This window comes from Onychostruthus taczanowskii, unplaced genomic scaffold (assembly GCF_017590055.1).
Source record: "Onychostruthus taczanowskii isolate IOZ18803 unplaced genomic scaffold, ASM1759005v1 scaffold19, whole genome shotgun sequence".
NCBI classification, from domain to species: domain Eukaryota; kingdom Metazoa; phylum Chordata; class Aves; order Passeriformes; family Passeridae; genus Onychostruthus; species Onychostruthus taczanowskii.
The window spans coordinates 6,491,308-6,503,682 of record NW_024499128.1 but is presented as its reverse complement, the minus strand read 5'-3'; the positions used below and the strand labels follow the sequence as shown (position 1 = coordinate 6,503,682).

Genomic DNA, 12,375 nt, shown 5'->3' with positions numbered 1-12,375 from the left:
TCTCATATTATTAAAGTGCACAGTGGATTGATGTTCCTGGTACACTAGGGTATATAATAATAAATTTGTTGGTTTGTATACTTTGAAAAAAAAGGAACATAGGGAAAACTAGCTGGCAGAATTGCAGTGTGACATAACTCAGTGAGAATGGCACTATGAAGTTTAATTGACCTGAGTTTAAAGTATACTGGAGATTTTAAATTTCTGGCTGTTTTCAAGCATACCGCAGCTGCAGTTTTGAAGATAGTCTCATACTTCTTAGTAAATTATTTTCTTGCTATGCATAATTATCTCTTCTGCTAAAGATTCATATATAATCTTCCTCTATACAAAACAACTGGTTTTAATGTTTTTCAAGCAGCAGAGATAAGTTATTCAGCTTAGAAGGGCATGCATATATGAGCATCCGAGTTGATGTGCACAGAGGAAAAGTAGTTACTCTTAACTGCTGCTTAATTGAGCTTGTCTTCATGCCAGTGTCAGCTCCAATTAGCAGGAAAATACTCATGTAGCAAACTAGCACTGAAATACTTGGAGAGTTACGGCACACATTAGCCAAGCAATTACCAGCACCAGCAGTGCTGATTTTGTACCCTGCACTGCTGTCCCGTGTGTAAAGAACAGTGGCCAACAACAATGTTCCACTTGTAGGTGGTATAAGGGCAAGACATAAGGAAAACTGTGCTGTTAACTCAGGGATATCAGCCATTCTCACAGCTCACAGAAAACTGGATGAAAAATGGCAAAGATGATGGGAAAAGGTTTAAAATTGAACTCTTGTGTTGGCAGAAGATGTACAAGGCCCTCTTGAGGGTAGCTATTAAGAGACTATGCTACATTTCATGTTGGATGGTTGCAATTCCCATTTGTGGAAGAATGTGATGGAAGACTCTTTTGGGATGTAGTGATGACTGTGAGAGGGAGGCAAGTACATACAGGCTTAGAGGGATTGAGACTATCCCACCTGCTGTGTTCAGATCTTCAGGGAGTTTGGTTCTGAATGGTGGAAAAGTGGTAGAGGTGTTTGGATTCAAGATTTTGACACTTGAATATTTTTTTTCCAATTCTTCTTAAGAAAATTTGGGTTTATAGAGCATTTACTGCTCTGGGAGGTCTGTGCAATGCTTTCATGCAAAAGTTAGAATATCTCAGGACTACATCTATTCATCACTTTCAGAGGTAAAAGGGGCCTGTACAGTTCTTCATTGGTTCCACAACTGAATCTCCCTGACCACAGCTTGGCACAACACTGAAAGGGGCTGTTTCCTCTCTGCTGGGGGAGGAGGGAATTCTGTCTCCAAGCACCAGCTATGCTGTAACTGGGGCAACCAAGCTGAGCACTGAAAGGCAGAGTGTCAGAGCAGTTCACCAAGCTGTGACAGACAGAGGGACTGGTGATGAGGGCATCTGCAGGTAGTACCTGCCCTTACCCTGCTCACCTGTGCATCCTGTAGATGTGTGAGGTAGGCAGGCTGTCTCTCTCTCTTTTCCCATTCCTTTTGACATGGGCTTATTTTTCTTGGCATTTAACGTGTGGTTCTGCTATAAAACACAGCTGGGGGGCCCAGGATCCCTGGATATTAGAAGAGAACAGGCAGCAGGCAGGAAACTGTTGTTGGAGAAAGTGGAAAGGGCAGGGTTTAAGAAAGTCTTGCTTGAAGGATATCTGCAGGGAGTTAGAAAGATTAAGGTGAAAAGTGAGCTTGAGAGGAATGGTGAAAAAAGAGCATGGAGGTTTGGAGGAAGAGAGAGCTTATTGTTGTAAACAAGGAATGTGAGAGTTGATTTTTCTTCTTCCTGGCAACTGGGATAGAAGCTGATTGACACCTTGTGTAGTACCTGAAATGAGTCTCTCATTCTTTTCCAGTGCATGTAGCAACAAGGATGTTCACACTGAGGGAGAGGACAAAAAAATTCTAAGCAAACGGAAAAGCCAAAGCAAAATAAAGCCAGCACAGAGCCCAAGACTCCTGAGGGTAAGTTCCTTCTGCAGTGACTGTGAAAGATCAATAATTTTGTCAAAACTTCAGATACAGTTGGCCATTACTGGTGGTTAGTGGTTTGGTATTGGAAGAACGCTTATTAAAAGACACATGTCCTTGTAAATATTCTTTGGACTTAATCCTTTATAACATATTTTTTATTAAGGATTTCTTTGTTCAAATATTAGGTGTTTGAAAGGCTAGTTGGCATATAAGTGAGGAGCTGTTTTAGGATGAGCCATGGCTTTTTTAATGACTCTTGGACCTTTAAGAATGAATGAATGGATATCCTAATGAACTGTATAATTTATTCATTTTTAAAGTACCCTGAGGCCCAATCCTGTAGTCATTAATCAAAAGGAATTCATGCTCTCTTTAATGAGTTATGTCTGGCAGTGATAATGTCTTTATTTCTGTGTGTGTGCAGGCATGCTGAGGAATACCAAGAAGATAAATCAAATCAGTCCTTTCTCAAATTTTATTTCTAAATGGGCTCTACTTTGATATTGAGGAGGGCACAATTTTGTCTGCTAGAAAACTAGGTTCCAGCAGCCTTGTTTTTCAGTGATACATCAGAAAGCAATAACCATGTGCTGAAAGTGTGTTAAAATTATGTTAAAAAAGATGGTACCTTATTCAAACATAATTGTATTGGATAATAACTTCCTCCTCTTCCATGGTGATTTAACTCACTGGTGTTCAGATATAATACACTTCCACCTCCTTTTTCTTATAGTGTCACTGTGTATTCAGGAAATTGTTCCTTGTGAATCTCCTAAACAAGTTTGATTTAGGAAACTCAGAACAGACTATGGGTGAGGCTTTGGCCTTTACTAAGGAAGGTTGCCATTCAAAAGCATCTTAAAACACTGTGAGGTTTAATAATTTTGTGAAAATATCCTGACAGCACTTTTTATGGCATCCTGGAGGCCATCTCTGTTGTCACCTTGAAGAGGTGAAACTGAACTCCTAAAACATATCAGATATTCTGCCATTTGTAGTACAACACTTTGCAGAGTACTTGTGAGCAATTTGTTCTTCCAGCAGCATCCTGGTAATAGCTTCTTCTGTAATTGGCTCCTTGTAGACATTAAAAAAATATAGAGGGTTTTTTTTCCCCTCCCCAGTAATACAGTTCACACAACTTGGACTGTTTCACTGTCAGTTTGGCAGTCTGGTAGGATTTAATATGCTAATGTCCAGAGTTTATACTGTTACAAACTCCATGCGGAGTTTTTAGTATAAGTTAAAGTATTTAACTAATTTTAAGTAGTTTTCAGGGATATAAAAATAAGATTTTTTTTAAACTGGCATTTAGTGGTGTTTAGAAGTTTTATAAAATGATTTCAAAAAACATGTTTTGATGAGGAACCCAACACAAAGAATGGCTGTTTCCTTAAAATTTGAAATGTTGCCATATGTAATTTTTGATGAAAACTGAAGGACTCTGTTCCTTCTTCATTAATCTTTTTTGAAACACGGTATTTAATAAATATCTTTGAAGTTGTTGTCATTTCTCTCTAGTCACAAAACAATTCCATGTGCAATATGAGTCGTCCAAAACAGTCAGTGAAATTACCATTCCTGCGCACAGCTGCTTCTGTCTCAGATGAACCTTCAGACTTGAATGAGGTAAGTGCTCTGCCCTGCTGACAGGGTGTGCACGCATTCCATGTGCTGGCAAATTCCCATTCCTTGCAGTGGGGTTCAGTGGGCAGGTGGTACTGGGTCGAAGGTTGAACTTGATGGCCTTGGAGGTCTTTTCTGTATATTTTGAGATATGCATCTCGTGTGCCTGTGAGCTATCTTGGTAAAGTTCAGACATCAGGACTGATGAAAAGTCCATCAATAAGTCACCTCAGAAAAGATGGAATGAACAGACAAAAGAAGTCTATTACAAATCCTTGCTGTGATGTGAAAGAAAGACAAGAGCTGAATTTGTTAACTTGTACTATTCTTCAACTATTACGAGGACTGAGTGTTCAGAGTGGAGAGATAGTTAGCAAAGGCCTAAAGAATAGGAATTTTCTAAATCTAAGCAAATATAAGGAGAAGAAAAGAAGCAAGATAGAGATCTGGGGGAGTAGAAAGAACTAGATAATAAACTGTCGTCTCTTATTTATAATTAATACCTTGATTATGCAAAAAAAAAGTCTGAGTACAACTGAAGTGTTCTGTAAAATTATCCTTATTCATGTGGAGAGCATAGTGATCTAAAAATAGATCGGTGGTCAAATGCATGTCTGACCTGTGTATTTGCTTTTTATACTAATTGATGTTTAATCCTGTTCTGGTCCTAAGAAGGCTTTTTAAATTACTGTGCTTTGTAAAACTTCTGCTTTTGTTTTTCCCGTTTCAGCTTGTCCTTCAGAAAGCCCGCTATCCTCCTTTGATGCAGGAGTCATCATGGACTTTGGCAGCTCCTTTCAAAGAACAGCATCACTACCGAAACCCCAGTGACTCCATAGCTAATAACTACACTCCTACTGCACGGGATTTAAAATTAAAAAATATTAAAAAAATGAAGTCCTTTTCAATGATAGAGATATCACAGCCTTCACTGTGTATCCATATTTCAATGTGTTTATAAGTTGAGGCTGGCTTGTTCTATGCGTTGTTATTCTTCATCTGCTAAAGCATCATCCCTGGAAAACATCACTTATCCCTAATGAACACTTACAAGCTTATCACCTCAGAGTCAGTATGGACAAATTTGCTAATGCATGCATAACTTCAAGAAATGTTTCACATTTACTAGTTAGGTGTATCCCTCCAAATAATCACATGCAGTGCTTTTCTGTAATGTTGTATTTTTTTCTTATTTCATTATGTGATTAATTATCTTAGCTCTGTTTTTCACCCATTTGAAATATCTTATTTGAAAAAGATGTCTGTATGTGATTTTTCTTAACTGAGATTTAAAGCTGCAAGGAAAAGGCGATGGAGTTCTGACAGGTGACGTACTGTAATGTTATAAAGATGCAGATTATTACAGTAAATCTGGTTTGATTTGTGATTTAATATTTCTTTTTACTGAATGCTGTGTTAAGCATCCGAGCATGAGAAGTTAAGGCCCTACAAAAAATGTATGCTCATCAAGACTGGCTTTTGAGTCAAAAGATTTTAGTAAGACAATCACATGAAAATACATGGAGAACTTGGGCAACCTAAATAGCTGTCCTAGTAGGTTTGACTCTGATAGAACTGCTCATAAAATGCTGCCTATCTGAGTGCTACTGGGCAGTTGTAAGGTTTGCATGCTTGCATCCTTTATGTTAAAGTAGTATATTGTATTGTGCAATTTTAATGAGAGTGCTTTTATTGAATAATTGAAATACTTCCATAGGTCATACTTGTCCTCAGTGTAGCACAAGTGGTTTATATAATCCTTGTCATCTGTCCTTAAACATTACTGCTTCTTTATTCACTAAACTTGTGTTCTTTTTTTCAAAAGTACTTTGTTAAAGAGTGTGAGTCGCATTTCCCTGAGTGTACCTGCTCATACACCAGAACTGCATGTCATAAATTATACAACCAACCAGCCACTGACCCCAGAAGAACAATTTGCTCTCATGGATTTACATGAGAAGGAGATAAGTAAGAGGGAAAAGCTACCTTCAGGTGATGATTTAGAGGTATTTATATAATTTCTTTTTAAGGTGAAAGTAGCAGCAGTAATCATCTGCAAGATATCTAGAAACTGTTTACTAAAAGGTAGCTGAGAAAAGCAGGCAGTACATGAGGATTAGGAGATGTAAATACTCAGTATAGCAAACTCCTGTTAAGTATTGTCAACTCCTTTTTCATTTGTTTGTAGCTACTCTGATTTTTGTTGTAAAGGGTTTGCAAGTTAAGTATGTTCCCAAATTCTTAACCTCTCATGTTGTTCTCTAGTACTTTTTTGATCAGTAATTTCATATGCTGAACTGAGTTCTAGTGATCTATGTGCTTGCATAAACACAAGATGTCAGTGCTTTTAAAAGGAACATAGATAGATACCCAAAATCCATTATATTCAAACACCTTTCAATTACAGAAAAGGCTCAGGTGATAGAAAAGCTAAAAATACTTTGTAGTAATTAATTATCTGTCACAAAATTCATACAATAAGCATAATCTTTTAAACATTTTTTAGCGGTACTGTCACTACATATATAATGGAGTGCGAGAAGACATGCTGGCACCTCAGGATAAGGAAGTGGTGAATAAAATTTTAAAACGTATTCCAACTCACATTCTCCCTAGCCCAGAGCTGGAGAGACCCCTGGCACGTTTAAAAGAAGAGATTAGGAAAGACTATCGTATCAGCCTCATGAAAGCCATTGGTAAGACTCACAATCTCTGAGCAGTTCCAGCTATGTAAACATTTACTGCACTTTGACAGCAAATCTCCTTCTATTCTTAGCATTCAGTGGAGAATTCCTTTGGGGTCAGTAGAACTACAGTAGATCTCTGAGAGAAAATAACCTGTGATCATGCTATACAGCATTCAACAATTTCAACAAATATCTATTTATGAAACCCAACATCCCATATATAGAGTATATGGGATGGTAGGTATAGAGATGGAATGAAAAATTGTTTCTCCTGTCTCCTATTTTTAGAATCAGGACCAATTCTCTTTTTTTGTTCCCTTTAATAATTTTAGAGTCAAATTTGTAATTTGGTTATTGTGCTGTAAATTATGCTAAAAACATGCAAATAACTATATGACTATGTTTGTTTTCAATGTGCAGAATTCTACTTCCTGAACTACGAAGATACATTGGGTTTGAATGTAGGTTTTTGGCTATGTATGCAGTCTAACCATGACATATATGATTTGTTCTAGTTGATTATGTCTTGTTGGATCCAGCTGAGAGGAAGAGACTGTCCATTCAAAGCACTCCACGCCCTTTTCCCAGGAGAGTTGTCTGTGCACCAGTCCCATGGCACAGCTCTTACAAAGAAATGAAAAGTTGGAATGAAAGCAATCTGTTCATTGTGAATGCAATGATGCCCACTTTGCAAGAGCTATGGCTTTCTCAGTAAGATGGCTTGTTCATAGGACCTTAATGAAATGTAGCGTGTTTTTATTTAATGATTTGGTTAGAGTGCATCTGCTGACTTCTCTACAGAGAATCCTGGGGGAGCCACTAGATAGAAAGTGGCAAAATATGTCTGTTTTCTAAATAATTTTTTTTGAGCCTTTCCTTAATGAAATGTAGCGTGTTTTTATTTAATGATTTGGTTAGAGTGCATCTGCTGACTTCTCTACAGAGAATCCTGGGGGAGCCACTAGATAGAAAGTGGCAAAATATGTCTGTTTTCTAAATATTTTTTTTTTGAGCCTCTAAAAATTTCAGCATAAAATGATTGTTTCCTGCAATTGCTGAATGAAGATGTGCTACATGATGTGAAAAGATCATCTCCTTTGTTAAAAAGGTGCTATGCCTAAATTAAGATCCAGTGCTCAAGTAAATTCTCGATGTGTTACATGATGTGAAAAGATCATCTCCTTTGTTAAAAAGGTGCTATGCCTAAATTAAGATCCAGTGCTCAAGTAAATGGTGATTTGGAATTCTTATCCTGGTTGCTGTTATGAACAAAATTAACTCTTAAAACTGAATATCTTTCAAATGTTTGTAGGTGAAATTTGCCCTGGGGACATTTGAAAATTGAGATGTGTTATTTTAGGAAGTTAAATATGGCAATTAGTAATTCTGAGAGCTTTTTTGCATTTGCGAAACATTTTCAGGAATTTAAGTTTGTATATTATGAACTGTGATATATGCCATGCTGCTGAAATTTCATTTTTTCCCCCATAAAGTAGTCAGGATAGCTACTTAATAATATGGAGTGGAAGCAATAGGTTTCATTTCTTTCATTATGTTCTTTAATGACTGGATACAGTAATGAACCTAGGAAAAGGAGAAGGCAATTTGAGTAAAGAATGAAGCGTTTTAAATACAGCAAGTACAACTAAAATTTGTGAAATCCCTTATGTTTGTTGATAGAAAAACCCAATCAGAAATGCGCTTGTTGGACAGCTTAGCGATGGAGTGATATTTATAAATGAAATTACATTTTTTAGTGTTTGCAATACACTTGAGGCCTTCCCGACTATATTTCATGGATTTTTTTTTTAGACAGTATTCCCTAAGGATCTCCTCTGTGTTCCCCTTCCCTAGGTACAGCCACCTCCGGTTTGTTCGCACTGCAGAGGTGCTCTGTGGGCACCTGCCGCTGCTGCCCGAGGAGTTCCAGGACATCGTTCAAAGGCACTGCGAGGAAGCTCGAGATATCCTTCAGCACAAGTCAGTGCCAGCTCTGGTAGCTGTAGATAAATAGAATATCTCAGGGCCCGACTTACATCAAGGCCCGTTTTTAAAACAGATCTTAGACTGAGATGACAGCAGTGCCAGGCACAAGGCTGCCAAAACAAAGGGGGGAATAGCCCTCAGAGGAATAAACATCAGGACACTGTCACAGCCTTTGGAACTGCAAGAGGGCTTGTGCAAGAATAAATGGTGATAAACTATGAATAAATGGAGACTGGAATTCAGAAGGTTTCTTCCTGTGAGAGGAATGGAGTCTATGTCTGTAAAAATGGTGATGGAAAATCTTTTTAAAAATTTTTATTACAGAAATCAGTGAATTTAAGAAAGAGAATATTTGAGACATATGATAGAAAGTGTTTGCATTCTGCTGCCTGAGATATCTTCCAAACTTGTTTCTCGTTTAATGCTAATAATTGAATATTGTTTCACAATCAGTAAAACAATACAATTAACTATTGTTTTGTCTATTACTGTTAATTTAAACTAATCATAATGGTCCATTACAACAACCATCCTTAGCTTTAAAACTCAGGATTCCTCTGAGTCCTGGAAGGTATAGTTCTGTTTGATATCTAATTATCAATTCTCTTCTAGCCCTTTGGATTTTACTCATTCTTTGGGTAATTTCTGAGTTTAGATTTTGTTGCAAGGAGCAAAATAAAACTAACAAGCCTTTAAAACTTTCTCTGTATTATTTCATTGTAGGTGGATACCAACCTGTGCATCTGTTTTTATTGATCAGAGACACATGTGGCGTCATTTTGCTCCTGAAAGGGACTCTGATTCCTCTGAGAAAGTTGAAAGCTATTTTAGCTCTGTGGCTGCTCTGATGTCATTACAATTGCGTGAGATGGTTATTAACTCCTTACAAGATCTTCTTGCATTTTTTATGATCCACAAGGTATGTGCTGTCAGGTATATGTATAGTTTTCTATCTTATATGGAAAAAATTCCTATAGCCATAAAATCTAGTGCTCTTTGAGGGCTAAAATGTCCCAAACGGCTGTTGCCTCCATAAAAAAATGGCTGTATCCTTCAAAGGCTTGTGTATACTCAGTGGACTTTTTGCAGGGTCAAGAACCTGCAGATTTAGGGTTACAAGTAAGAGCTGGTAGCAGATTTCAGCTCAGTACTTGAGTGAGTGCGTTTATTTTAGTTCAGTTTAGGTTTTTTTAGTTTAATTTTCTTGGACTTAACTTCTGTTACTTAAGAGAAAAGGCAATTAGGCTTAAATCCAGTTTCTTAATTCTAGCTTTTATAGATTAATTTAGGAGTCAGCACCATAGGATCTTGTTTGAAACCTCAGGTTTTGTATAAATATCAGGGAAGGGCTTAAATCCAGTTTCTTAATTCTAGCTTTTATAGATTCATTTAGGAATGAATCTATAAAGCAAAAAAAAAAATCTATCCAGCACCATAGGACCTTGTTTGAAACATCAGGTTTTGTATAAATATCAGGGAATATGGTCCCATTGTTGTTGTGTAGTAAGGATATTGGGGGAGTATATTCCTACAGCTCACTTCCTTGTTCTGTAAATTTTTCCTTCTTTTCCCTAAGGATGGAAATGACTTTAAAGAACCATATCAAGGGATGCAGTTCTTCCTATCTCAGATACTCATAGTCAAACTCCGTGTGCAAGAGCCTGATATAGTCTTTGAGCCACCTCTGGGACAATGTTGGGATTTAATCAGTCATTGCTTCCAGAAGATCCTGCAGAGTGCTGAGGAGCTCCCAAAGGTGCTGGATAAGTTGTAGCTGCATACAAAACACAATATTAATAAAAACTACCTATAATATAAGAAGTTATGAATGTGGCTGAAGACTGACATAGAAGATAAAGATGAGAATTGTGGCACTGCTTTGATTTTCATATTATTTTCTCAAGCAAACTATATGAGTAACAAAGTGTTAATTATGGATCAGAGTGTTTTCACATTGCACTGTTTTTACCAAATAATGATTTTTTAATGTGGTAGGTGAATGGTTAATAGAATATATATTTTTTGCTATTCTATGTCTTGTTACAGTATTTGTAATGATTTCCTTTAGGTAGAGAAACTTCTGTTTCCGGAATTACGAAGACGTGATCTCACTCTTAATACAGTCAAACCACATGAGTCATTGTTTTTAGAGTATATCAACAAACTTGAAAAGATCTTTGAAAGCAACATAGTTGGTCCAAAGAAGTAAGTTTTGGCTGGTAACTCCATTGCCCTTCCAAACCCTCAGTTTCATAGCACTGTCCATTTGACTAAATAGACAGTTTGAGTGTATTTGTTTCTTTCTATAGAGAAACTTTGCATCAGAAACTTATGTTTCTTTCTGTGGTCTTCTTTGTTTGAGGTATTTAAATGTGTACAGGAAGTACAGCAATCTTTTGAACAACAAGTCACGGCAAGATGTCTCAAAATTTTTGGAAAAAGTTCCTTCTTTAGAATCTTTAACTGAGGTAATGTGTTCCTGACAAGTGCAGCATGTCCATACAGCTGCTAAAACATCACACATGACTTCCTAACTTATTGCCTCAAGAACAAATCACTTATTTTACCCTTGGGAGTACCAGGGAGTGCTCAATTTACATAGCCCCTTACTTAAGGGCTGCTGTGCAAGTGTAGGAGGAGGTTTCTTTTTAACCTTCTTCTGTCAGTTTTGTTGTTCTTTCTGAGCAGAAAGGCCGTCCAGAGTATTTGGTCAATCTGCAGCTTGCTTGTCTTTCAAATGTCTTGTCCTCAGCCAGCCCTGTCTATTCTTCCCTTTGCATCCCTGAGTTAGTATATGGCTAAATGCTTCCCTAGGCAGCTTGGGGTCTTCCCTACTATGGCAAATTACTGTGCAAAGCTTTCAGCTCTGGAATCTGTGGATAAGAGCAGGTCTCTGAAAATATAAAAATGAGTTTTCCTTCTTATGTTTAGAATAAATGATCCAGTTTGTTGGATGGAAACTATTCTTTGTGTCAGATTTTTCAGCTATAGACTTTCAGGAAAAATAACATATTTATTGCATTCTGTTCTTAGAAGATTGACAGCTTCACAAAACTGAAAGAGGAGATTGCTTCTATGGATATCACTGTTCCTCTGGCCATGTTCTGTCTGGATGCTCTACAACTGAATGAGGAACTCTGCAATCGGACCCAGAATCTCAAAGACACATTGATTGAATTTGAAGTGATGGAAAACAGACAGTTAAATCAAAGGTACCTGTTTGCATGGATGGTTCTTAGTGTCTGCCTGCATTGATGCTGTATATCTGTGGATGAGATACCTTTACTCATCTGCTGAGGATTTTAGTACTGACAGACAAGTGCAAGATGGGCTGCCTGCCTGAACAGGGAACTTTGGATAGAACTCACAGGGAAACTAAAAGTTCAATGTATGAAGAAATCTAATATTCTTTTTCAAGAACAAAATAATTTTACTAGATTTTGCCTCTGTCTTCATTTACAATCCCAGTGATAAGTCTGTTCTCTTTTTTGTTGAAGAATTTGTGAGGACTTTAACTTTATTGCAAAGAGAATGAGTGAGATACCTCAGAGCACTGAACAGCTAGTGGAATATGAAACATTCTTAAAGAAATCCAGTGAAGTTACTGTTGTTAAACTGAATAAGGATCTCGAAAAAGCAGTACAGAGGCTGCAAATCCTCATGGACTATGCTGATCTCTCTGGTATGTCTGACTACAGAATATAAAATTTCCATATGAGAATATTTATATATAAATAATTGGCTTTGCATGCCTAAATGTTGCATCTTTTAGGGTGCTAATGGAAAGTTCCAAAAGAGATAGAAAGGAGATAAAAAGAATTCAATAGAGGATAAAATGTACCAGTGCAGCAAGGAATGGTAGAGGAATAAAAAGCCATCCAGACAGAGCTTTTTAACCTGTTTCAGGTATTATCAGGTCAATGTTATATAATCTGGTCAAATGATCTTGCACCTCTATGTTATTAAATAAAAATTCTCCACGTAAAAGCCATCCAAAAAGCCATGTGCCAAAGGCTCTTATGACAGCATGTAGAAAATGTGAGAACCTGCATCTTTGCAGCTGAGGATTAGATCAGAGCAGGCCTTTAGTT

General features: G+C 37.2%; 1 protein-coding gene across 1 annotated transcript in view; it reads left to right on the top strand.

The window, feature by feature from the left end:
- Positions 1–12,375, top strand: part of DNAH3 (dynein axonemal heavy chain 3) — a 56,407-nt gene that overhangs the window by 1,795 nt on the left and 42,237 nt on the right. Inside the window, exons 2-15 of the mRNA XM_041401588.1 lie at positions 1,868–1,976; positions 3,507–3,614; positions 4,342–4,546; positions 4,907–4,937; positions 5,437–5,617; positions 6,118–6,307; positions 6,814–7,009; positions 8,153–8,278; positions 9,008–9,203; positions 9,861–10,040; positions 10,353–10,489; positions 10,647–10,752; positions 11,318–11,496; positions 11,782–11,966. Coding sequence (XP_041257522.1) covers positions 1,868–1,976; positions 3,507–3,614; positions 4,342–4,546; positions 4,907–4,937; positions 5,437–5,617; positions 6,118–6,307; positions 6,814–7,009; positions 8,153–8,278; positions 9,008–9,203; positions 9,861–10,040; positions 10,353–10,489; positions 10,647–10,752; positions 11,318–11,496; positions 11,782–11,966 — 2,129 coding nt within the window. The remainder of the gene's footprint in view (positions 1–1,867; positions 1,977–3,506; positions 3,615–4,341; positions 4,547–4,906; positions 4,938–5,436; positions 5,618–6,117; positions 6,308–6,813; positions 7,010–8,152; positions 8,279–9,007; positions 9,204–9,860; positions 10,041–10,352; positions 10,490–10,646; positions 10,753–11,317; positions 11,497–11,781; positions 11,967–12,375) is intronic.